Source organism: Dromiciops gliroides, chromosome 2 (genome assembly GCF_019393635.1).
Source record: "Dromiciops gliroides isolate mDroGli1 chromosome 2, mDroGli1.pri, whole genome shotgun sequence".
Classification (NCBI taxonomy): domain Eukaryota; kingdom Metazoa; phylum Chordata; class Mammalia; order Microbiotheria; family Microbiotheriidae; genus Dromiciops; species Dromiciops gliroides.
Genome location: NC_057862.1, coordinates 81,468,446 through 81,491,961, shown reverse-complemented (window position 1 = coordinate 81,491,961; position 23,516 = coordinate 81,468,446). Strand labels below are relative to the sequence as shown.

Below are 23,516 nucleotides of genomic sequence, written 5' to 3'. Positions count from 1 at the left end.
AGGACTGAAGTATAATTACCCTGATTCCACTAGAGGTGAATTAGTGTGTTTCACAGGAATGAATTGCAGTGAGGTACATGGAGAGGAGATAAGTCAGGTAATGCCCTTCTACTAGATGTATGGGTAAAGAGTGAAACAAAGTGGTTTCTCTCTCACCTTTCTGCTAGAGAAGAATGGGAGGGTCAGAGAAAGGAGAGACTGAGTCTCAGAGATGGGAACATGGGGGAGGGAGGACAGAGCACATTAAATACTCCTTTAGGGGTCCTGTTTATCTTTGAGAATGATGGGTTTATTCTGGAAAGTTGAGACTTTTAGAGAGTCTTGTGCCCCTGTGAGCAGTATCTTGGCTCAGGAGAAAAGGGATGTGTGAGGCAATTGGGGCATCTGGTAAAAATAATGTATGGGTAGGGGGCAGCTAGGTGGCGCAGTAGATAAAGCACCGGCCCTAGATTCAGGAGTACCTGAGTTCAAATCTGGCCTCAGACACTTACTAGCTGTGTGACCCTGGGCAAGTCACTTAACCCCCATTGCCCCGCAATAAATAAATAAATAAATAAATATTTAAAAATAATGTATGGGGCGGGGGCAGCTAGGTGGCGCAGTGGATAAAGCACCAGCCCTGGATTCAGGAGGACCTGAGTTCAAATCCAGCCTCAGACACTTGACATTAGCTGTGTGACCCTGGGCAAGTCACTTAACCCTCATTGCCCTGCAAAAAAAAAGAAAAGAAAAGGAATGTATGGGGTTAGGATGTCAGAGATCCAGAGATGAGATGGCATGGCCTTTAGGAAGGAGATTAATTATATTGAAAGCAGAGGGAAAGGACCTGGACATGTTTCTATCCTGCAGCATTGCTTCTGTCCATTGTTTATACCATATAAATGTATACTTCTTTTTTTCCCACTTAATGGTGTTTTTTTCTCAATGACATATAAAGATAGTTTTCAACAATCATTTTTGTAAGATTTGAGTTCCAAATTTTTCTCCTTCTTTCCCCCTCCCTGAGACAGCAAGCAGTCTGATATAGGTTATGTATATACAATCACATTAAACATTTCCACATTAGTCATGTTGTGAAAGAAGAATCAGAACAAAAGGGAAAACCACAAGAAAGAAAAAACAAAAAATAAAGTGAAAATACTATGCTTCAAGGGCAGCTAGGTAGCGCAATGGATAAAGCACCGGTCCTGGATTCAGGAGGACCTGAGTTCAAATCCAACCTCAGCCACTTGACACTTACTAGCTGTATGACCTTGGGCAAGTCACTTAACCCTCATTGCCCTGGAAAATAAATAAATGGATGAATTTAAAAAAAGAAAAGAAAATACTATGCTTCGATCTGTATTCAGACTCCATAGTTCTTTTTCTGGATGTGGAGAGCATTTTATGAATGGATCTTCTAAGAGTGATACACATTAGGGGAAAAAAAAAAAGATTTGAACACAGGCCTTCACGATTCAAAAAATCCAGTATTCCATCCACTGCACCATTTTCCTATCTCACAGTGGTCATCTACCCTTTGCTTGAAGATTCAGGGAGACCTTTAAGGAATTTTATTAATTACAGATTTCTAGATGATTTCTTCCATGTTAAATTAATTCCCTAAGAGCAGGGACTTTGTCATCATTTTTATTCCTTTGTGTTTTTTATATTAGTAGATACAAAAGTAAAAGAGAGAAAGTATGTGTGTGTGTGCGTGTGTGTGCGCGTGTGTGTGTGTGTGCGTGTGTGTGAGAGAGAAACAACTAGCATTTATAAAACACTTTAAAGTTTGCAAAGTACTTTACAAATATCTCATTTTATCTTCACAACAACCCTGGGAGGCGGGTGCTATTATTATTCTCATTTTATAGATGAGGGAACTGAGGTAGACAGTGACCAGCCTCAAGTATGAAGTGTTTATTGTTTAATTGATGTTAGTTTCTTTTACCTCATCTCATCTTGTACACTAAAAGACTTATTTAAAATACCATTTTTATTCATTTATTAATCAGACATATAAGGCATCATTGACAAACATACATTGGCATAATATGTGCAATTATGTGATAAATACATTTTAAAATTGCAAAAGTACTGTGTGAGCAGTATCATCAACATTATGTGTTGATCAACTGTGATAGACTTGACTCTTCTCAGCAATACAATGGTCCAAGATAGTTCCAAAGGACTCATGATGGAAAATGCGCTCCAAATCCAGAGGGAAAAAAAAAAACAAGAACTGTGGAATATGGATGCAGATTGAACCATACTATTTCTTTTGGTTTTGGTGCTGTTGTTTTTCTTTTTTGAGGTTTTTCCTTTTTGCTCTGATTCTTCTCTTATAACATGACTCATACAGAAATATGTTTAATGTTATTGTACATATATAACCTATATCAGATTACTTGCTGTCTTTGGGAGGGCAGGGAGGGAGAAAAATTTGAAATGAGAAATCTTGTTTGTTTGTTTGTTTTTTTAAATTAATAAAGTATTTTATTTTTTTTCCCCGTTACATGTAAAGATAGTTCTCAAGTTTTGTTTATACAAGCTTTCCAATTTCAGATTTTTCTCCCTCCCTCTGCTCCCTCCCCTCTCCCCTAGACAGCAGGTAATCTGACATAGGTGTTTTTTATATTTTTATATATATATATATATATACATACATGCATACATACATACATTCACATAATAACATGAAACATATTTCTGCATTAGTCATGTTATAAGAGAATAATCAGAGCAATGACGAAAAACCTCAAAAGAGAAAAACATCAGCACCAAAAACAAAAGAAATAGTATGGTTCATTCAGCATCTATACTCCACAGTTTGTTTTTCCTGGATTTGGAGATCCTCTTCTATCATGAGTTCCCTGGAACTCTTCTGTACCACTGCATTGGTGAGAAGAATATAGTCCATCACAGTACATCAACATATCAATGTTGATGACACTGTGCACAATGTTTTTCTGGTTCTGCTCATCACAACGAGAAATCTTATAAAAATAAATGTTGAAAACTTTAAAAAAATGCAATTCATCTACAGAGAAAGAAATGATGGTATCTGAATACAAACAGAAGTATTTTTTTTTTAAAGTACTGTGTGAGGTCCAAGAGAAAAGGTCTTTATTGGCCCAGAAGAGGATCAGAGGAGGTTTCATGGAGGTGGTGATGCTCAGGATTTCTAAGGATGGGATTTTTAAGGATTAAGTAACAGAAAATTATCCCGACCAAAAATAGAGAAAATTTTCACAAGCAGTTACTTACAGGCATGAGGGTCCATGGTACATTGGAAGGAAAAAAGAAGAGACTAGTTTGGCTCAAATATAAAATACTTACAAGAGAATAATAGGAAATGAAGCTCTAAAGGCAGAGTGGCATCAGTTGTACAGGGCCTGGAATGCCAAAAGTTGGACTTTAATTCAATCATTAATTGAGGAATACTAAAGATTTTTTAGCTATGGCCTCATGATTACATCTTTGTTTGAGAGAGCTTATTCTGGCAGTGGTATAAAGGACTAATCAGATAAAGGAAAGTGTGTAGAGAAACCTTTTAGGGAAGACATCATTGAAGTAGTTCAGGCACATAGTAATGAAGATGGATGTGGAAAATGTGCGTTGAAATCCACAGCAAGACTTGATTACCTATTGGCTATGAGAACTGAAGGGGAGGAGAAGAGTGAAAGATACCCTCTCATTTCCTTAATAACCTACAAAACAGCTGTCTAATGCTTCTCATGTTGCCAAAATAATTTAAAAGCCTGACATCTATTCTCAGTCTCTCCTTTACCTACCCAAACTAATTACTTAATTTTTCACTATTCCTAAATATCCCTCCTCCAACATCCATATACTTTTTAGCTTTGCTTTGCCAATATCTTATCCTTGCCATCTGGAATTCTCTATACTGGTATCAGCACATTCCACGGTTCAAGTTAAGACTTCTTCCAAGATGCTTTCCTTGCTTATGGATTATACTATGCAGTCATTGTACTTTGCTTAATTATTGCCTTAGAACTGTGTCCTAGTTTTGTTTATGTTTGTCTTTTCTCTCCAACTTAGATTGTAGGCTCCTCAAGGGCAGAGACCAGTGTTTTCTACTTCATTTGTATTTCCCATCCATTATACCTTGTATAATACCATGCAAACAATAGGCGCTTAATAAGTGCTTGAGTTGAGTTGGTGGTATAGCATATGTATTTTGGGAATTTTGATTGGACACAGTTTTTCCCTTACCAATTTTGTAAAGAGATATTATGAACTACACTGTAGTCACTGAGGATGTAGCTGCTTGGACAAGTGGAGTTGGTGACATTGTGCTTTGTCCTGGAGCCTTTATTATTGTTTATTAGCTTAGTTATTAATCACCTTTAGCTTTGCTGTCTCAGTAAACAGCAGATTTTTATTATCTTTGAGGATTATAGGTCTCCTTTACAACATTATTGTTAACCATGAAACAGTTTTCTGTACTCTGGTTAAGAACTTAGCCCCTCTTGCCATGTTTAATAATCTGATGACTTAGTTCCAGGTTGATAAGCGAAATATCTTATAGTTTGACCATAGTACAGAGGGGAAAATATGTCCCTGTCCTTGTAGAAAGATGGAATAATCATTAATGCAAGCATTATGTTTAAAGTTGAAGCTGATATTAGTTATTGTACCTCAGTTTCACAAAATCTAGTGCTTGCTACAGTGAAGAATACAGGAGAAAGAGGTGAAACTATTCTTGTACCTGGGAATAAATCCCATAATGTTCCATAACATTAGCTGTTAACCTAATTGGTTTTGGAGATATTTTATTTTTTAAGCAAAACCCAAATTTATTGGCTTAGGATTTTATTGCTGTTGCCTATCTTAAAATCTGTTTTAATAGTCAAATACCTACCACAGAGCACTTATCACACTTTGGCATTGAGTTAACATATTCCAGTGCCCACTGGAGGGTGCCTGTATGCCCAAATAAAATGCCAAATGCCAAAGGAGCTGTGTCCTGGAGGGGCCCCCAACTAGTCATGCCAAATTACAATCATCAGAAAGCATTTATTAAGCACCTATCTGTACATGGTTCTGTCCTAGGCACGGTACAAAGCAAGTTAAACAGACATGAGCCCTGCCCTCTGGGAGCTTACAATCTAAGATGATGCTGACATGGACAGCCATAAAGGATATTCAGACAACTGAACAAACATTGAACGAGAACTTAAAGTACTAACATTATGTACAAGCCAAGGGGTAAGTGCATTATGGTGGGGGTAGTGTATAAAGGGACAATTGTGATATTTGCTTGTTCAGATAGGATGGAGCTGAAGCCCACCTCATTAAGTTAGGGCTTCATAAAAAATTAGAATTTTAGAATGGACTCGATGGTGAAAGGGCTCAGCAGGCTGAAGGGGCAAATATTTCCATCTGAAATGGCAAACTAAAAAGAAGGAAATCAAGGAGGAAAAGTTTAATTTTGGGGCAGTTCTAAGGTCATTAAAGGACTAGGAATATAAGCATTAACTGACCTGTAGACTTTGGAACTGGACTACAGGTCATGACCTGTTCCTTTCAGGTTGATATTCAAAGAAAAACTACGGATTGTGATAGTGTCTGCTGGAGGACTTTGATATATATCTAGTTAGTCGTTGGTCTCCTAGCAAAAAGTTGGAATGTTCAAAAGAACATTGGGGAACCAGAATAATTTTGTTCGTTATTATTTTGTGAGGCACTTACTGAATTAAGTTCTACTCTAGGAATTTTCTTTTCCCAACAAATCTAGGAAGGTACACTTTTTGTAAACAGACAACTCAACCATAGATTATCACTGCTATTTTAAGAGCTGGTGGGGAAACCCTGAGAGATAACCCAGTGCATTCGACTTATTTTTTTACAGCCAAGGAAACTGAAACCCAGAGAGGTGCCCTGCTCAAGGTTACATATCTAGTTAATGCAAAGACAGGAATAGACTCCAAAGCCAGCTCTTCCTCATCCAGTGCTCTCTCTATCCATTATGCCATGTTGTCTCTATGTATTTATATATGTCTCTCTAAGTTGTAGGTGAATTTATTTGTGCTGCTTATTAGGTTGCAAGTTTGGGAAGGATAAGGATTTCTCCTTCCTAAACTCCTGCAATGTCCAATACAGTGTTCTAAGCACAAAAAGTACTATTAGAATACTGCCGATTGGCTCAGAAGGCAGCAGGATTGGAGAGCTGGAACAAACAATACGCACCATTTTATTGATATATTACTGAGCATTCAGCATTCCTTTTATTTTATTTTATTTTAGGCAATCAGGGTTAAGTGACTTCCCTAGGGTCAAACAGGTCTACTAGTTGTCTGAGGTCAGATTTGAACTCAGATCCTCTTGACTTTAGGGCCAGTGCTCTATCCACTGTGCCACCTAGCTACCTCCTTCCTTTTAAATATCAACTTAGTCTTACATTAATTATTCATCTAGGGGCAGAAGTCTGTCATTGGTAGTGGTGATGATAATGGATACAGGGGTGTGGGGTGCATAAAATAAACTTAGGCACATAGCCTGAAAAGAAGGAATGACTGGGAAACATAGAAACACTGACTCTTTCTCCTGATCTGACATATTTCTATTACCTTGTCTATGACATGAGAAGAATAAGTAATTAAAATTATATAGTGCTTTAAGGTTTAGAGTACTTTATATATTATTTTATTTCATTCTCATAGCCCTATAAAGTAGGTGCTACAGATTATCATCTGCATTTTACAAATGAGGAACCTGAGACTTGAAGTGTTCTGTTCAAGGTACTATACCTAGTAAATGTCAAAGGCAGGATTTGAACATAGGCTTTCCCTGACTCTAAAGTACATTGCCTTTTCCATTGTACCCTCTTTCCTCTGTTTTGTTGTTGTTGTTGTTGTTGTTGTTGTTTTTAAAGAAGCCATTCATTCCAAGTGAACAGAAAATACCTGAGACAAGGAATTGGCATGTTTTTCTCCTTTGTTTTTTGGTGGGCTTCTTGCTTGTGCCAACAGGTATTTGAGCTCATTTTGTTAGAGCTTTCTGAATTCTTCTGAAGAAAAGGTACTTTAGTCATCTCTTGATTATCTATGCTACAGGAGCAGCTAGGTGGTGCAGTGGATAAAGCACTAGCCCTGGATTCAGGAGGACCTGAGTTCAAATCCAGCCTCAGACACTTGACACTTACGAGCTGTGTGACAAGTCACTTAATCCTCATTGCCCTGCAAAAAAAAGAGAGAGAGAGAGATTATCCATGCTACAAGAAAAAAATAGTTATTTCGTCCAAAACAGTGGATTACAATCAAAATAGCTACCCAAATCCTTGCTTAGCAACGGTGAACCTGGGGGCTCAGAGATTATTCCTGAAGAGATCATTAACTTTTTTTGGCCGGGGGGGGGGGGGGGGGGGGGAGGGTGAGGCATTTGGGGTTAAGTGACTTGCCCAGGGTCACACAGCTAGTAAGTGTTGATCTTTAACTTTAAATCCCAGGTAGCATTCACACAATAAGATCTTTTATTTGGATTGAAAGAAAAATGTTTCGGGGGCAGCTAGGTGGCACAGTGGGTAAAGCACTGACCCTAGATTGAGGAGGACCTAAGTTCAAATCCAGCCTCAGACACTTGACACTTACTAGCTGTGTGACCCTGGGCAAGTCACTTAACCCTCATTGCCCTCAAAAAATAAAAGGTAAAGAGGAAAGAGAAATCAAAAGGAATTTAATATGTTTAAACTGTTTATATTACATATGGAAAGATAATACATGTAACTTCTAAGAACTTTATCATTATTAGGACAGTTAGGAGTACATATAGACAGAGGGCGTGTAAGTCAGTTATGTTGGGATGATCTCTCTCCCTCTCCCCCCCAAAAAAAGAAAGGAAGAAAGAAGAATACCCTGGGATGAGGTGGAGGGGAGAGGTAGAATGGGGTGATTTTCTCACATAAAAAAGTCATGCAAGGAAGAGCTTTAATAGTAGAGGGAGAAATAGGGTGGGGTGGGTAATGCTTAAACCTTTCATTGGAATTGGTTCAAAGTGAAAAGGATAAATAAATACAATTATTTGGGTATAGAAATCTATCTGAATCAATAGGGAAATTGGGGGAGGGGGTAAGAGATAGGAGGCAGTGATTCAAGGTATTAAGGGAGGCAGTGGTAAGAAGCAAACTAGTCGGGGCAGCTAGGTGGCGTAGTGGATAGAGCACCGGCCCTGGATTCAGGAGTACCTGAGTTCAAATCCGGCCTCAGACACTTAACACTTACTGACTGTGTGAGCCTGGGCAAGTCACTTAACCCCAATTGCTTCACTTAAAAAAAAAAAAAAAAGAAGCAAACTAGTCTTTTGAAGGAGGGGAAGGATAAAGAGAGAGATGGGGGATGGATAAACAAGAAAATGGGATGGAGGAAAATACACTGTAATCATAACTGTGAATGGGATGAGCTCACCCATAAAATGGAAGCAGAAAGGAGAATGGATTAGAAACCAGAATGCAATAATATATTTTTTTTACAAGAGACATACTTGAAACAGAAATACACACACACAGAGTTAAAATAAAGGGCTGGAGCAGAATCTATCATGCTTCCACTGAAATAAAAAAGACAGGGATAGTAATCATGATCTCAAAGCATAAATAGACCTAAATAAAAGAGATAATCTAAATAAAAGAAACTCCTTTTTGTTGAGAGGCACCATAGACAATAAAGTAATATCAAATTTTTCTAACAAAGACCTCATTTCTCAGATTTCTAGGGAACTGAGTCAGATTTCTAAAAATAAGATACATTCCCCAGTTGATAAATGGTCAAAGAATATGAACAGATAGCTTTTAGAAGAAAGCAAAGCTATCTGAGTAGTCATAAAAATGCTCTAAATTACTTTTTTTAGTGAGGCAGTTGGGTTAAGTGACTTGCCCAGGGTCACACAGCTAGTACGTGTTAAGTATCTGAGGCTGGATTTGAACTCAGGTACTCCTGACTCCAGGGCCAGTGCTCTATCCACTGTGCCACCTAGCTGCCCCCTAAATTACTATTAATTAAAGAAATGCAAATTAAAACAACTCTGAGATACTACTTAACACCTGTCAGAAGTGACAATTGCTGAAGGGTTTGAGGAAAAATAGGTATACTGATAAATTGTTGGTGAAGTTAAGAACTAGTTCAGTCATTCTGGAGAACAATTTGGAACTCTGCCCAAAGGGCTATAAAATTGTATATACCCTTTCATCCAGCAGTACCACTACAAGGTCTGTATCCCAAAGTGATCAAAGAAAAAGGAAAAGGATGTTTTTGTATGAAAATATTTCTAACAGTACTTTTTGTGGTGGTAGAGAATTGGAAATTGAGGGGATGCTCATCAATTAGGGAATGACTGAACAAGTTGTTGCATATGATTGGGATGGAGCACTGTTTTGCTATAAGAAATGATGGAGGGGCAGCTAGGTGGCTCAGTGGATAGAGCACCGGCCCTGGATTCAGGAAGACCTGAGTTCAAATCCAGCCTCAGACACTTATACTAGCTGTGTGACCCTGGGCAAGTCACTTGACCCCAATTGCCTGCCCCCCCTCCAAAAAAAAAAACCTATGGGGGCAACTAGGTGGCATAGTGGATAGAGCACCAGCCCTGGAGTCAGGAGGACCTGAGTTCAAATTCGGCCTCAGACACTTAATACTTACTACCTATGTGACCCTGGGCAAGTCACTTAACCCCAATTGCCTCACCAAAAAAAAAAAAGAAAAAGAAATAATGAAGGGGGTAGTTTCAGAAAAAAACATGGGAAGACCTATATGAACTGATGCAAAGTGTACTAAGAACCAGGTCATTGTGCACAGTAACACAATGGTTGCAAGGATGATCAACTGTAAAAATTGACTGTTCTGATCAGTAACAATGATCCAAGATAATTCCAAAGGATTCTTCATGTAAAATATGCTATCTACTTCCAGAGAGAAAACTGATGAACTCTGAGTAAAAATTGAAGTATAATTTTCTCACTTTTCTTTCTTTATCTTTGCAATATGGCTAATATAGAAATATGTTTTACATTTTACATACGTAATTGATACCATTTTACATGCTTTCTCAGTGGGTGGGGGAGGAGTGAGAGGCAAAGAGAGAATTTGAAACTCAAAATGTTAAAAATAAACTAAAAAAGACTAAAACTTGAGTGCCAGCTGTACTTCAGTCTTATATTCCCTTTTATTATCATTGTTTTAAATGTTATTTTCTTTCATGGTTTTAATTGTATCTTGATAATTAGGAATAAATTTGCTTAAATACATCAAAAATCGACAATGGATGGCCCTGAATTTCAGTACTGAATACCCTTTAAGATTTGCTTTGTTAGCTCATAGATAGTACTGGGTCATTTTAGTAGTTACTTCTTTGAACTCTAGGAATATTATGTGTGACCCAGAAAAAAAAGCTTTAGTAGGCCCATTTAGTACAACCCAATATAGTCAATACCACCTTATATGTGGTGTTTTCATATACATCATAGCTTATTTTAAATTCACATAGCTCTGTTACGACAGTTAACTCGGTTTTTAATCCTTCCAATACAGATAGAATTATCACAGTTTTATAGATGAGAAAACTGGAACTCAGAAAAGTTGTGAGAGGATCACATAGCTATTAAGTGGCAGAGCTAGGACTGACTACATACCAGGTCTACTTATTCCTAATCTAATGTTCTTTCCCTTGCACATTGCTACATTTCTGTGTACAGGAACTAGCTACATTTCTGGCTCCCAAGGCTATAAGCCAAGAGATCTAACCTGTAAGTTGTCTCTGAAGTGCTCTATCAATCAGTGTTTTATTGACATATTGCTTTGTTATGTCACTTTATGTTTCTGGCCAAGTTTTTCCGTGTGTGAGTTTCACCTTTAGTTTGTAAGCTCCGAGAGGGCAGGTCCTACACTTTATGTAATCATTGAAACTTCCCAAGTACCAGGTTTTTCCACACAATAAGTACTTAATAAACATGATTATTAGCAAACTTCACCTTGTTTCTTGGCATAAACCTTCAAGTACTTAGAAAATATAGGGTTTAGGGTATATTGTGTACCTGTCTGTACCACCACCTCTAGAACTGATTCTGAAATTTTTCAGTGCTATTTTGATCAAGAAACTGGAGTCGGATTTTCTTGGGCTTGTAGGCAGGAGAGTTCATTGAAGTCTGGCCCTTTCATGTAGCTTCTCAAGGGAATGTCCTTGAATGTCCAAATTAAACACAATGAAAAGCATAATTTGCAAAAATAGGATGGTAGCATATTGTTGGAGTACTACAAAAACTTATGCCATCCTAGAAAGCATAGGCAAGTTTATTGGGGAATAATTTGTGTTCCACATACACTCTGTTTTCTCCTGCAAACTTTTTTCATGAACCCCTCTTGAAAATCAGCCTTAGAGAAATCAGCTTTACAACTATGAAAAGCATTTGCCTGCTAGATTTCTTTCCAACGCTACAGTCAAGAAAATACTGGGGAGAGTCAGAGTGAAGTGAGCTTAAGAGTTTCAAAGAATCTAAATATCACCAGAAACTAGGAAGGGAGAGAGAGTGAATAGAGGAGCCATTCCTACTTAGGAATACCAGAGTGATTAGATGGGAAAGGTGATTAGAGGTGGAAGGGAAATATACCTTGTGACAGAGAAGTATACTTGATGCTATAGTCCCCAGCAATAGTGATTAAATAGTAGAGTCTAAAGTGACTATTAATCAGAAATTAGGCATCAAATTTAGATATACTAGCAAATGAATAATTGTATGATTGAGAATTTCTGATACTGTATTCAAATCTGTCTTCCTATCAGGGTTACCATAATACTTCTAAAGTCTTACAACACTGTTCCTTAAATGTATTTGGACCTCTAGAAAATACTGTATATGTCAAAAATTATTAAATTTCCCCTCATACTCTTTAAGGTCCTTTTTTATTTTGAAGCTTTGTCTGTTTTCCTTCTTATAGGTCCAGTTGTTTACGTCTTGGATCTTGCAGATAGACTGATCTCAAAAGCCTGTCCATTTGCTGCAGCAGGAATAATGGTTGGCTCTATCTATTGGACTGCTGTGACTTATGGAGCTGTGACAGTGATGCAGGTTCACCATTTTATTCAGTTTTCTATAGTATTCCTTTTGCTGTCTTAAGATTTAATAAATAGATTTTTTTTTTATCATTGTTAAGATGTTTTAACAGCATATATCAGCAGTTAGGGGATAGATTATGTGCCCTCCTGTGAAAGTTCCCCCAAGGCTCAGGCCTCAACCCTTTGCTTTTCAGTCTCATTCTCCTTTGAAAGTTCATCTGCTTCCATAGCTTCAGCTATCATCTCAATTGAGGTAACTCCCAAAGTTCTTTTTCAAAAGCCTCAAATCTCTTAACTGCCTATGTAAAAGAATTCCATTTGGATGTCCTAATATCACTTCAGGTTCAGCATCACTAAAATCTGTTTTATCATCTCACCTCCAAAGCCTAGTGTCTTGTCTCTCTTTCTTTTAATGGTACCACCACTTTTCTAGTCATTCTTCTAGTGTAACCTCAACACTTGACTTTCTAACCAGCCACCACATTCATGCAGTCACCAAATCCAGTCAGTTATTCTCTCACACCTATCCATTACTTCCTATTCCTGACACAGTCACCTTTAGTATAGCTCTTAATGCTCTCGTGTCTCAATTACTACAAAAAACTCCTACCCTCTCTCCCTGGCTATATTCTCTTTTCCTACTAATCTTATACATTTCTGCAATCAAGAAAATACTGGGGAGAGTCAGAGTGAATTGAGTTTAAGAGTTTCAAAGAATCTAAATATCACCAGAAACTAGGAAGGAAGAGAGAGTGAATTGAGGAGCCATTCCTACTTAGGAATACCAGAGTGATTAGATGGGAAATGTGTCACTCCTGTGTTCTAGAAATTTCAGTGATTCCTCATTGCCAGCCAGGTAAGTTTTGATTTCTTGTCCTGATACTTAAAGCTTTCTAAAACCCTACCCTAGATTACCTCTCTCCTTCTGTTCTTGTCAGACTTGTTGACCCTAACCCTCTAAACCCATCTTCCTTGCCACTTCCCTCACTTCACTTACTTGTGAAGTCCCTCTTTTATGAAACCTTCCCAGACAGTGCTAGCACATAGTGACTTCTGGAAATTCATAGTACTTGTATTCTATATGATTCATTTGGTAGATAATTGTCTACAGCTTTTTGACATTTCTTAGATTGTTTAATTTTTCGTGTGTTTTTTGTCTTTTTCCCCTAATTTTATTTTAAGCTTCTCAAGGAGAGGTACTATATAATGCTACATTGTAGACAGGGCATTTATGAACTAGACACAAAGCAGGAAAAAAATGACGGTAAACAGTGGGTGAATTAAATTAGAACTTTGTTGTAAAGCTCTGTCAGGTTGGTCACATTGCTGAATGGAAAGGGAAAATTTGTCACTTTTATTCCCATATTCAGCTCAAGGACTCAGTTAAATGATTATTCTTAGTTAAGGGAAGAGGGCTTTTGTACATCAAATGGCATGGAAGAAAAGGGTCAGTGATGAACTCTTCTATGTTTGCTTAATCCCTTAACAGTTTAACTCTCATACATAACAGAACTTAAATACACATAAATATATAAAATTAAAACCCACCCAACAGAAATCTATTTTTTTCTTAACAAAAAATTAAATCAGGACTTCTCACAGAAACTTGACATCTGTCAGAAAATTAAGGAACATGACTGTAATTTTCCTAAGAACTAAAAAAATATATGCTTTTATTCTGAGGCAAGCTTGTTTATAGCTTCATATGAAATAGCAATATCTATTTAGCAGTTGTTTAATTTCTAGTAAATCAGCAGTTTCAGGACAGTGCATTTTCTTCCCTTGATATTTTAAGATGCTTTGTTTCCAAGATTTATAGCTTTTCTAGAACTTACCAAATATTCAGGTTTTACTGGAAGCTCCCAGGGGTCACCCTTCTCTTCCAATCCCAGTAGCTCTGAAGACTCTCATTGGTGGACTGCAGCTTTTTCTTCTATCACAGTACCTCACCTTTGACTATGGGTTTCAAGCCCACTTTTTTTCCTGTTCAAGAAACGATTGGTATTGTGTGCTGGACATCCCATTGGTCGTCTGTTCTTGGCTTGGGTAGTGCCATTGACTATGTCTTCTACCAGTCAGGGTTTTCTCGTGCCCTTACTTTCCCATAGTGGCTCTCTTCTATCCTTAGCAGTTGCTTTGACCCCTCCAAATTGCCAGCCACCTTGCTATGTTTCCCAGTAATAACTCCATCAAGCAGGCTCTTATAAAGAGAGACCTCATACTTTATTAACTTTATCTACAACTGAGCTATTGTTGAATTTTCCCCTGCAAACTGCTGCTTTTGATATTCTTCTAGCAACTTCACTTTCTACATATATATGGTAAGTCCTCTGACCTTTAACTTATCAGTCTCAAGGGCAACACTTAAAATTCTTGTCTCCATCCTTTCTCCCCAGATCTTTTCTTTGCAAGGCTAAACCTCTCAAAATTCCTTGAATTTTGCATGGCTTGATCTTACGGCCCTGTACCATGTTGATTGCCCTTCTGGATTTTTTCCTGTTTATCAGTAACCTTCCTAAAATTGAGTTCCCAGACCTGAATACAACCCAGGTGTGTCCTGAGGAGAGTGCTTTTTCACTCTGCTACAGCAAAACTGTGACCTCTCTTGTACTGGCCATTATTCCTCTCTTAATACAGTCTAAAGTCACCTTCACTTTCTTTGCTGCTATAACATACCTTTGACTCTTACCGAACTTGCAGTCCACCTTAAAAGCTCCAGATCTTTTTCAGGTGAGATTTTGTCATTACACTACTCCCAAGTTTTATTTATGAAGGTTTTGTTTTTGTTTTTAACCCAAATGTAAGACTATGTAATTGTCTCTATTAAATTTCATCTTGGCAGTTTCAACCCATTATTCTATCCATTCAGTCCTTTTGAATCCTCACCATGTCCTTTTCCTTTCACTAGAGCCACCTTTGGTGTATACTTTGCACCATACCTTTTCCCCTGTAGACAGCACAAAGTCTATTTGTGATCTTAAATTTACTTTGTAGTACTGGTGATAGGATCACATATGTAAAATATTATAAGCAGCCATTCTACACCTTCTTCTAGAGCTGTCTTATCAGAAAGAGTGTGTCTTGAATATTAGGGAGCTGTGCGTATTGAATGGCTTCAAAGGGTAGGCGATCATTTGTCAGGAATCCTAAAAAGAGTGCTTCTTTTTGGGGTTGTAGTTTGGACTGCATGAATTCTTAGATGCCTTCCAACTCTTTAGAATTTTGGATTCTGTATTGACAAGTTACTAAGTATTAACCTTTGGTTTAGTCTAAGTTATGGTAAAGCAGCTATCTGGATCTGTGATTCTGGCCTGGTCTTCAAAAATTAAGTTGTTTCAGATATCCTTCTTTTTCTAACTTGTAAATATTCAACAAAGGAGGCATGAAGAAAAGAACAAAAACTGTTATGGTAAAATATGAGAAACCTATAATAACATGAGATCTGCCAATGTACAGCTACCCACATATATACTCTCCATAGTTACTGAAAAATGTGAGTATTCATTTGTATACATGTCAACATGCTGTTCTGAGAGAAAGTCTCCCATTGTCTTCATCTTGCCAAAATTCTCAACACATTCTTAAGCTTGCTCTCCATTTCAAATAACCCACCTAAGAATCCCAAGAGCTTTTCTCCTTTTTGATACTTCATCCTAGAATCTCCTGATTTTCTCCTCACTCTTCCTCAAGTTGCAGTGCACTCCCATAAGTCACTGCTAACTTAAGGATTGAAAGAGTAGAAATTATATTTGGCCTTAGCTTACCTTTGACAAACCTGACAGAAAAAAAAAATGCTAGTCCTTGGTGATGACAGGGATTACTGGAGTAATAAGATTTTTCTCGTTTTTTACTTTTTTTCCCTCTACCAGATACTGGGTCTCTAATATATGCTAAAAGTACAGGAGCTATTTAATGATTTGATCTCACATTTTATTGACCTAAAAGCTTTGACCTTCTCCATTTCTGATGTGGGCTCTTTTGCCCCTCCTTAATTATCCTCGTGTCCTCCCTATTCTAGTGAGCTCACCTCAGCCAGATTTAGTGCAGTTGGTTTAGCCCACTTCAAGTCAAAACTCCACAGCTCAAGAGATTCCTCAACCCCAAAATGAATGATCCCTAGCAGCTAGGCTTACAGGCATGCGCTGCCATGCCCTGCTTCTGCTCCTTCTCCTGTTCCTCCGTTCCTCCCGCACATATCCTCCACTTTTTCCTCAGTTCTACCACTAGGCCACTTATAATTCCAGTAGTGGATAATACTATATAAGCACTCTCTCAAAGGAGTGATGTCCAAAGTCTTCCTTCTGCATGTCTATCAGCCCCCTCTCCCATGAGACATTAATATGGCTGTTAAGTACCTTCATCGTCCATCCTTGCATCTGTTTTTATGCCCCTTCAAGGATCATTCTTAGAATAGTTTCTTCCTAGTAGATGCCAGAAAGGTCAGGCATACTGAGCACTGGCATCTTGAACAGCAAGGCTGTTCTAAAGACTCAGCCAAGTGTTTCCTCTAGGAGGGTTTCTGACTCGAACATGATTTGTGCTCTCCTCCTTTCTTAACCTTTCCTAACCTGAAGATATCACGGTATGTATGTACCCAAGATCATAGAATTCAGCACTGGAAGAGGCCATAAGGTTCATCTAGCCCGGTCCTCTGGGGGAAAGAGGCCTTTACTTTCTACTTGGAGAGAATGAAGGACGTTTGTTAACATGAACAGCTGTTCCTTTCCTTTGGCCTAAATTTTATGAGGCAACCTGTTTCTAAAAGAAAACGCTTTCTATCTGACTGACACTACATTTCCATTTCCTTTTGACCTCTGTAGTTCAACCCACTCATTTGGGGCATTTTTCTCTTTGAAACTAGTAGGGTTTCTACTTGGCCTTCCACAGGACCAAACCTATTTAGAAACAACTATGACTTCAACCTGTCCCTCTACCAAGAATCTCAATTCAGCCTTTCTGCAATACAATGGCTGTTCTGGGTTTGGCCTCACTTCCCCTTTCTGGTAGTTCAGATTCAGAATCAGATATTTTATGATAGCTAATAGCGATGTTCCTTTCCTTCTCTGTACAAACTCTTGTCATTCATAAGCTTGTTTCCCTAAAAGCCTATCTTCCCAAGTAGCTGTTACAGGCTGCCTCCTTTCCTCAGTGGTGAAGTCTAAACCTGGTATGCTTTTAACATTTCTGCTCTGTCTATTCAGCTTCCACGTTGATCTTCCTAAAACATAAGTCTGGCCATGTCATTCCACTATTGAATAAACTATAATGGCAGCTTATTCCATCTAAATCAGATAGAAATTCCTCTCTAGGGCACCTAAAGTTCTTCAAAGCCTTACCCCTTTCTGCCCTTCCAGTCTTCTTACACACTCGTCCTCTCGACATCCTCTCCAACCCAGCTACAATGGCCTGCTTGCACACATTCCCATTACTCACCTCCATACCTTTGTACTGACTCCTTCCTACCTAGAATACTCGCCCTCCTTGGCTCTGCCTCTTCATTCCCTTGTCTTCTTCAAGACTTTACTCAAATCCATCATCTTCATGAAGCCTCTCCTCCTGGCAGTAAGTGCTTTCATTTCCCCTCTGAGATTACTTTTTATATACGTTTAATTTGTCTTTTAAGTACCTAGTTATTTATAGTTGTCTCCTGTCTTAGAATGTGAGCTCCATGAGGGCAGGAAATGTTATTCATTGTCTTTGTATCCCCCAGCACTTAGCATAGTACAAGCTTGTTGACTGACTTTCTAGACCTCTAATGGAGTCAGAAAAACTGGCAAGACACCCTTCCCTTCCTCATGTTCCCCCTTAAAAACACACAAATCCCAACTCTGCTATCCCCAAATACAGCCCAGAGTTTAGACATACACTTTCCTGAGCCTGTCCCTCTTTTTAGATTGAGAGAAAAGCCTTTTTCAGACTTGTAGATAACAAGAGCACTGACCTGCAGTAATAGCTGCAAGGACTGATAGCCTGCTGACTTAGTCATGAGTCACCCAGGCTTTGGGTGATAAAGGCAGCTGATTGGTCATTGGTGACGATGGAGGGAGCCTTTCTAGGGAAGGGGAATGGGTAGAAAATGGCCAGGAGATTAAGAAGCCAGGAAAGGGAGTAACTGAAGGTATCAGAGAGGGAGAATATACATACATATGGGGCTAAGGGCCTACAAGACAGGGAGAAGGATTTTTATAAAACTATTGTCTATGTCTTATGTTCAGTTATTTTCCTTTTCCTAGTTTTATAGGCTGCTCACACCCATACTAGTTCTTTCTAGCTTCCTTTAAAAATTTATTTGATTTCCTTTGTGATTTTGAAACTTGCTTTAAAATTTGTCTTATAAGGATTGGAAAACACATACTAGCTACAGCTGTTCTTTGTCTTAATTTATATAATAGCAAATATTCTTGTTTCACAGGTGGTAGGCCATAAAGAAGGTTTGGATGTTATGGAAAGAGCTGATCCTTTATTCCTTTTAATTGGACTTCCCACTATTCCTGTTATGCTGATATTAGGCAAGATGATTCGCTGGGAAGATTACGTTCTTAGATTGTGGCGCAAATACTCTAATAAACTACAGATTTTGAACAGTATATTTCCAGGTATAATATCCCAAATTGTATGCTTGTGGGAAACTGTAATTTTTAAAGAGTCAGAATAATCTCATGGAAGGATGTAACATTCTGTGTTTGAAATTTTAAAATACACATTTGTATTTTGAAACATAATAGAAATTATTTAACAATATTGGGCAGGGGGAGACTATAAAAAATAAGATCAGCCAAGAAACAGTTGACAAACTATCAGAATATTAAAAATAGATACTAGTGGCTAAAGGTTGTTTGGATTTCCTTTCTTTACATTATTAGTATTGATATATTTCAGTTTATTTCCCTAGGGATTGGATGTCCTGTTCCTCGTATTCCAGCTGAGGCAAATCCTTTGGCAGATCATGTCTCTGCTACTCGAATTTTGTGTGGAGCTCTTGTCTTTCCCACTATTGCTACGATAGTTGGAAAACTGATGTTCAGTAGTGTTAATTCTAACCTACAAAGGACAATCTTGGTAAGATTGCTTTAATACTGCTTTGTCAAAATTATCAAAGCAAGCCAGTGTCTCTAGAAAACCAAATTTGTGTTACACACACACACACACACACACACACACACACACACACACACACACACACACACACACACACACACACACGTGAGTCAGCCAGGGCTGAACAGTACATATGTTGTCTGTAACTATGTTATGTATTATTGTAATACTGCTGTCTGTTACGGCCCCCCTGCCCTTTGATAGCTCAGACAGGAGCCATTACACTTATCCTACTTTGTCAGGAACTGTACTGTATATTGTCAACAGCTTACTCCAAAGAAGAATGAATTGACAAAATTATTTCTCCATTATATATTCCCTCCCTCCATTCTGCATGGACTCTGCTGACAACAGAGTACCCCTAGGACTCTACCCTCTTCCCTGGCATGTACTTAGAACTGAAGGCAAGAGAGAGAAATAAGAATAAGCTGGAATGTAGTGAGGCATATCCAAAGGAACTCTGGCCTCTAAGGGAAAAAGGACAGTTTAATTTGTAGTTATCTGACCTGTGTTAAGGAGTTGTTGTTCATTCTTCCTTTTCTCAAAGAAATCTATGACATTGGGATGATGCCATACCTTGCAGTGAATTGGTTTTAAGTGAGGGAGGGCCATGCAAAGTCACCAGCCTTACTCTCTCCTCCAGAGTCATCTGGGTTCAGTGGCAAGATACAGATCAGGATGACTGAAGGGGCCCCCCGAATGCTTTAAGACAATTGGGGTTAAGTGATTTGCCCAGGATCACACAGCCAATAAGTGTCTACGGTCACATTTGAACTCAGGTCCCCCCAACTTCAGGGCCAGTGTTCTATCCACCAGGCCACCTAGCTACCCTGTAATCATCTGACCTATTCTGTTATAGAGCCTATACCTGAATGAATATAATTCCTTTTTCTGATATAAATTTCTCTTACCTGGGTTGTTTAGGGGGGAAAAAGTAGACAATCAACCTCTTCTATTAACTTTGAAAAATTTTCCTTTGCTTGCATTTTAGGGTGGAATTGCTTTTGTTGCCATAAAAGGAGCATTTAAGGTTTACTTCAAACAGCAACAATATTTGCGTCAAGCACACCGCAAAATTCTTAATTATCCAGAGCAAGAAGAAGCATAAGGGTGTGACGTGCCATTGTTCGACCGCCTCATCTGAGAGTCTGTTGTGGTGTTCTGATACCATCATTATTGCACAGTAGTGGAGACTTGTGATAAGCTGCTGCTCCTATATTTTTAAGACATATAATAAAGCACTTATGGCAGGGGAAATGCTCTCAGTAATCACGGAACCTAAGAATGTGATTTGTTTTCATTGTTTTATATGTACTTCCTTTATGGCAGTCATCTGAACCATTTTCTTCGCATGATAAATACTGGGTTTTATTTGTGTTTTCCCCGGACAGAAGTGTAAAGTTCAAATTGTACAGTTAATTAAAGAGGGCACGGGCTATTGTATACAAATGCCTCTTTTGTACATTTGTATGTTCACTCTTTTCTTACACAGGATCATCAACTCAACAACAAGGATACCACAGGAGGATTTCTTATTTCAGTAAATGATATAACTGCAAAACAAGAGCATGTGTTAATATGGAGAAAACAGAAACGTTAATATGGAGGGAATAGAAATTCACTTTGAGTCATGAAATAGATAAGAAACCAAAAATTTATGAAGCTACTCAATTGCTTATCTGAACAACCTAGATTCTGTTGGGTATTTTTCAAACAATATAATATCCTCTAAAATATACAAAAATTTACAGAGCTTCCAGTTCATTTTATTGCTACTAAATCTATGTGATGTTGGCATCTTATAGTTCATTATATAGTTCTGACTGTTCAACAATCTAAATTACATTATATCATCAGCTCCTTGTAACATTGAGATCTTCAATAGATTCTAGAAATTGTAATGTATTGGAGCTACAAGTCTCCATGTCATTTGATCACAGAGAAGCAACTGCCAAGTTACACTTTTCCTTTCCTCTCCACCAAGAAGTAATGAGAGTGGTTTGGAGATGAGCAGGGAATCATTCTCAGGAGAGGCTTGGTGCCAGCTATCTTTGGGTCAGCAGTGAGAAGATGGGCATTAAAAATGGGACTGCCAAGCATCGATGCTGAGTCTCCAGGACACATTAAGATCCCTGCTTTGGACACAAACTGATGGATTGTGGAAGACAAAGGGTGATAGTTTTCAAGTTTAGTCACTAGTCATTTTATGATGGAGGCTAACCCTTGGATGATCATTTCTTTATTTTGTTGGTTGACATAACCATTTTCCAAAGAAAATTGTTTATTCTGAGCCTCTTTCAAGCAGCAAGAGTGGCTCTTACATCATACAGCCATTCAAAATGGATTTTTGTTGTTTTCACTGAATAAAATTAAATGCTTTAAAAACCATCCTTTAAAAACTTTTTTTTTTGTATTTTCTTGTTCACAGTAGCATCTAATGCATGAAAAACAGTCAGTATTTTCTCTTCAGAGATTGGCTATAGTGTGATTGGAATAATGTATGTTAATTTTAGTAATTAAAAGACTGGTACCTTTTCTATAGTATGAATATAATAAATATTGAGGTAACATTAAAATGTATAAAAATGGTGTGTTTGTATATGATGGCCATTCCATATTCAAAAGCTGTAGTTACCAAGGGAAGAAAATAAGGAAATTGAATTCAGAAATTCAGAAATTGCACTTTTTCTGAAGGAGACACATAAAATTTCTGACTGGGAAATCATTTAGATTATACAACTGCATCTTTTGACATATACTAACTTTTAATTTTCAACAAGAGAAAAAGTAATAGAAAATGTTCATAAAGAACAGCTTTTCAGTGGCCTTTAAAGATAAAAAAGAATGAAAGCACCCATTTACTCTTAATACCTATGGTGGTTCCTGGCTGCTCTTGGTAATAGTGATTGGGGCACCTTCTGAGTGTCAGGGGAGAGTCAGCCCTGAGAACTCAACATCAGAGTAAGTGGTTGGAGGGAGAACAGCGGTGAGATCTGGGGATTGTCCCTCCATCTCCATCTCTAGCATGGGCCTTAGAACAAGAAGGAGCAATAAGACACATGTACTTTAGTAATGGGTAGTCATTAGAGAAACGTGGCAATTATCCACCTAAGGGAACAGTGACACTTCACAATTTCAGTATCTCTTCTGTGCCATAATGGTGTTTTCTGAGTAGTCTCTTAAAGTGCTCCCACGGAGTATGCAAAAGGTAAAGCTGAAAAGTGAGGTTTAAAAGGATAAGGAAGATTTTTTCCATGCTTGCTTGGCTGTATTTATTTCTGGTTACTTTACTCTTTTGAACTTTTTCTACAAAACACAATGAAAATGGGGGGCGGCTAGATGGCGCAGTGGATAGAGCACCAGTCCTGCAGTCAGGAGTACCTGAGTTCGAATCCGGCCTCAGACACTTGACACCTACTGGCTGTGTGACCCTGGGCAAGTCACTTAACCCCCATTGCCCCATAAAAAAAAATTAAAAAAAGAAAATGAATAGAAATTATTTTTTTGAGATACTTCTTTCAAAGTAGCTGAAAATGTACATAAAAACTGTGAAAAATATATACTTAAGCTTAGTAACTAGCTGTGCTGTAATTTTTTTAAACCTTTGTTTTTAAAATAGCATTTCATCTCAATACTCATACTAAATTAGGTTGAATAAAGAATTTTTATGTTCTATAGATGTCCTTCCTCTTGCAGACAAATCATGACAAAATACAGTAGCATTACTAAGTCTGTATAACCATTATCAATTTTCTCACTAGTTATAGCTCTTAACTTAATTTTTTTAATTGTAGCATATTTATACATATAGTTTGATCTAGACCTGTGATGGGGGGGGGTTTGGGGGGAATCTGGACTTCTGCATTTATCTGTATGTAGGAAACTCCTTTCCTCTTCATTTTGTTAATTCAAAACAGTTTTTGTCACCAACAGCAATTTTTTTTTTAGTTTTGTATAATTACTTAGAAAATTTTGTCTTGCTGGTAAGATGATTATTATTGGAGCAATTAATAATGCAAGTAAAAACCAGGCATGCTGAGAACCTTTCACATAGTAGTCATTTGATACCTATTTATTAAGAAGTTAAAGAATTAGTTCAGTCCTAACCATTCTTTAAGCAGAAGCTTTGATAGTATAATGTGTTTTGAAAATTGATATCCAAACCATCTTTCCAGTGTGACATTGAATATTTCATGTTGACCCTTTCAGACTACTGCTGAAGAGTAGAGTCCAGCTATATCATATGGAGAAAAGGTCATGCAGGGGGTGGGGAGGCAGCTAGGTGGTGGAGAGGATAAAGCATCATTCTTGGATTCAGGAGGACCTGAGTTCAAATCCAGCCTCAGGCACTTGATGCTTTCTAGCTGTGTGAC

At 38.0% G+C, this 23,516-nt stretch overlaps 1 protein-coding gene across 1 annotated transcript in view; it reads left to right on the top strand.

Moving 5' to 3' along the window:
• Positions 1–23,190, top strand: part of MARCHF5 (membrane associated ring-CH-type finger 5) — a 61,648-nt gene extending 38,458 nt beyond the window's left edge. Inside the window, exons 3-6 of the mRNA XM_043987662.1 lie at positions 11,928–12,058; positions 18,458–18,641; positions 18,938–19,104; positions 20,135–23,190. Coding sequence (XP_043843597.1) covers positions 11,928–12,058; positions 18,458–18,641; positions 18,938–19,104; positions 20,135–20,251 — 599 coding nt within the window. The 3' untranslated portion in view covers positions 20,252–23,190. The remainder of the gene's footprint in view (positions 1–11,927; positions 12,059–18,457; positions 18,642–18,937; positions 19,105–20,134) is intronic.
• The last annotated feature ends 326 nt before the right edge of the window (positions 23,191–23,516 follow it).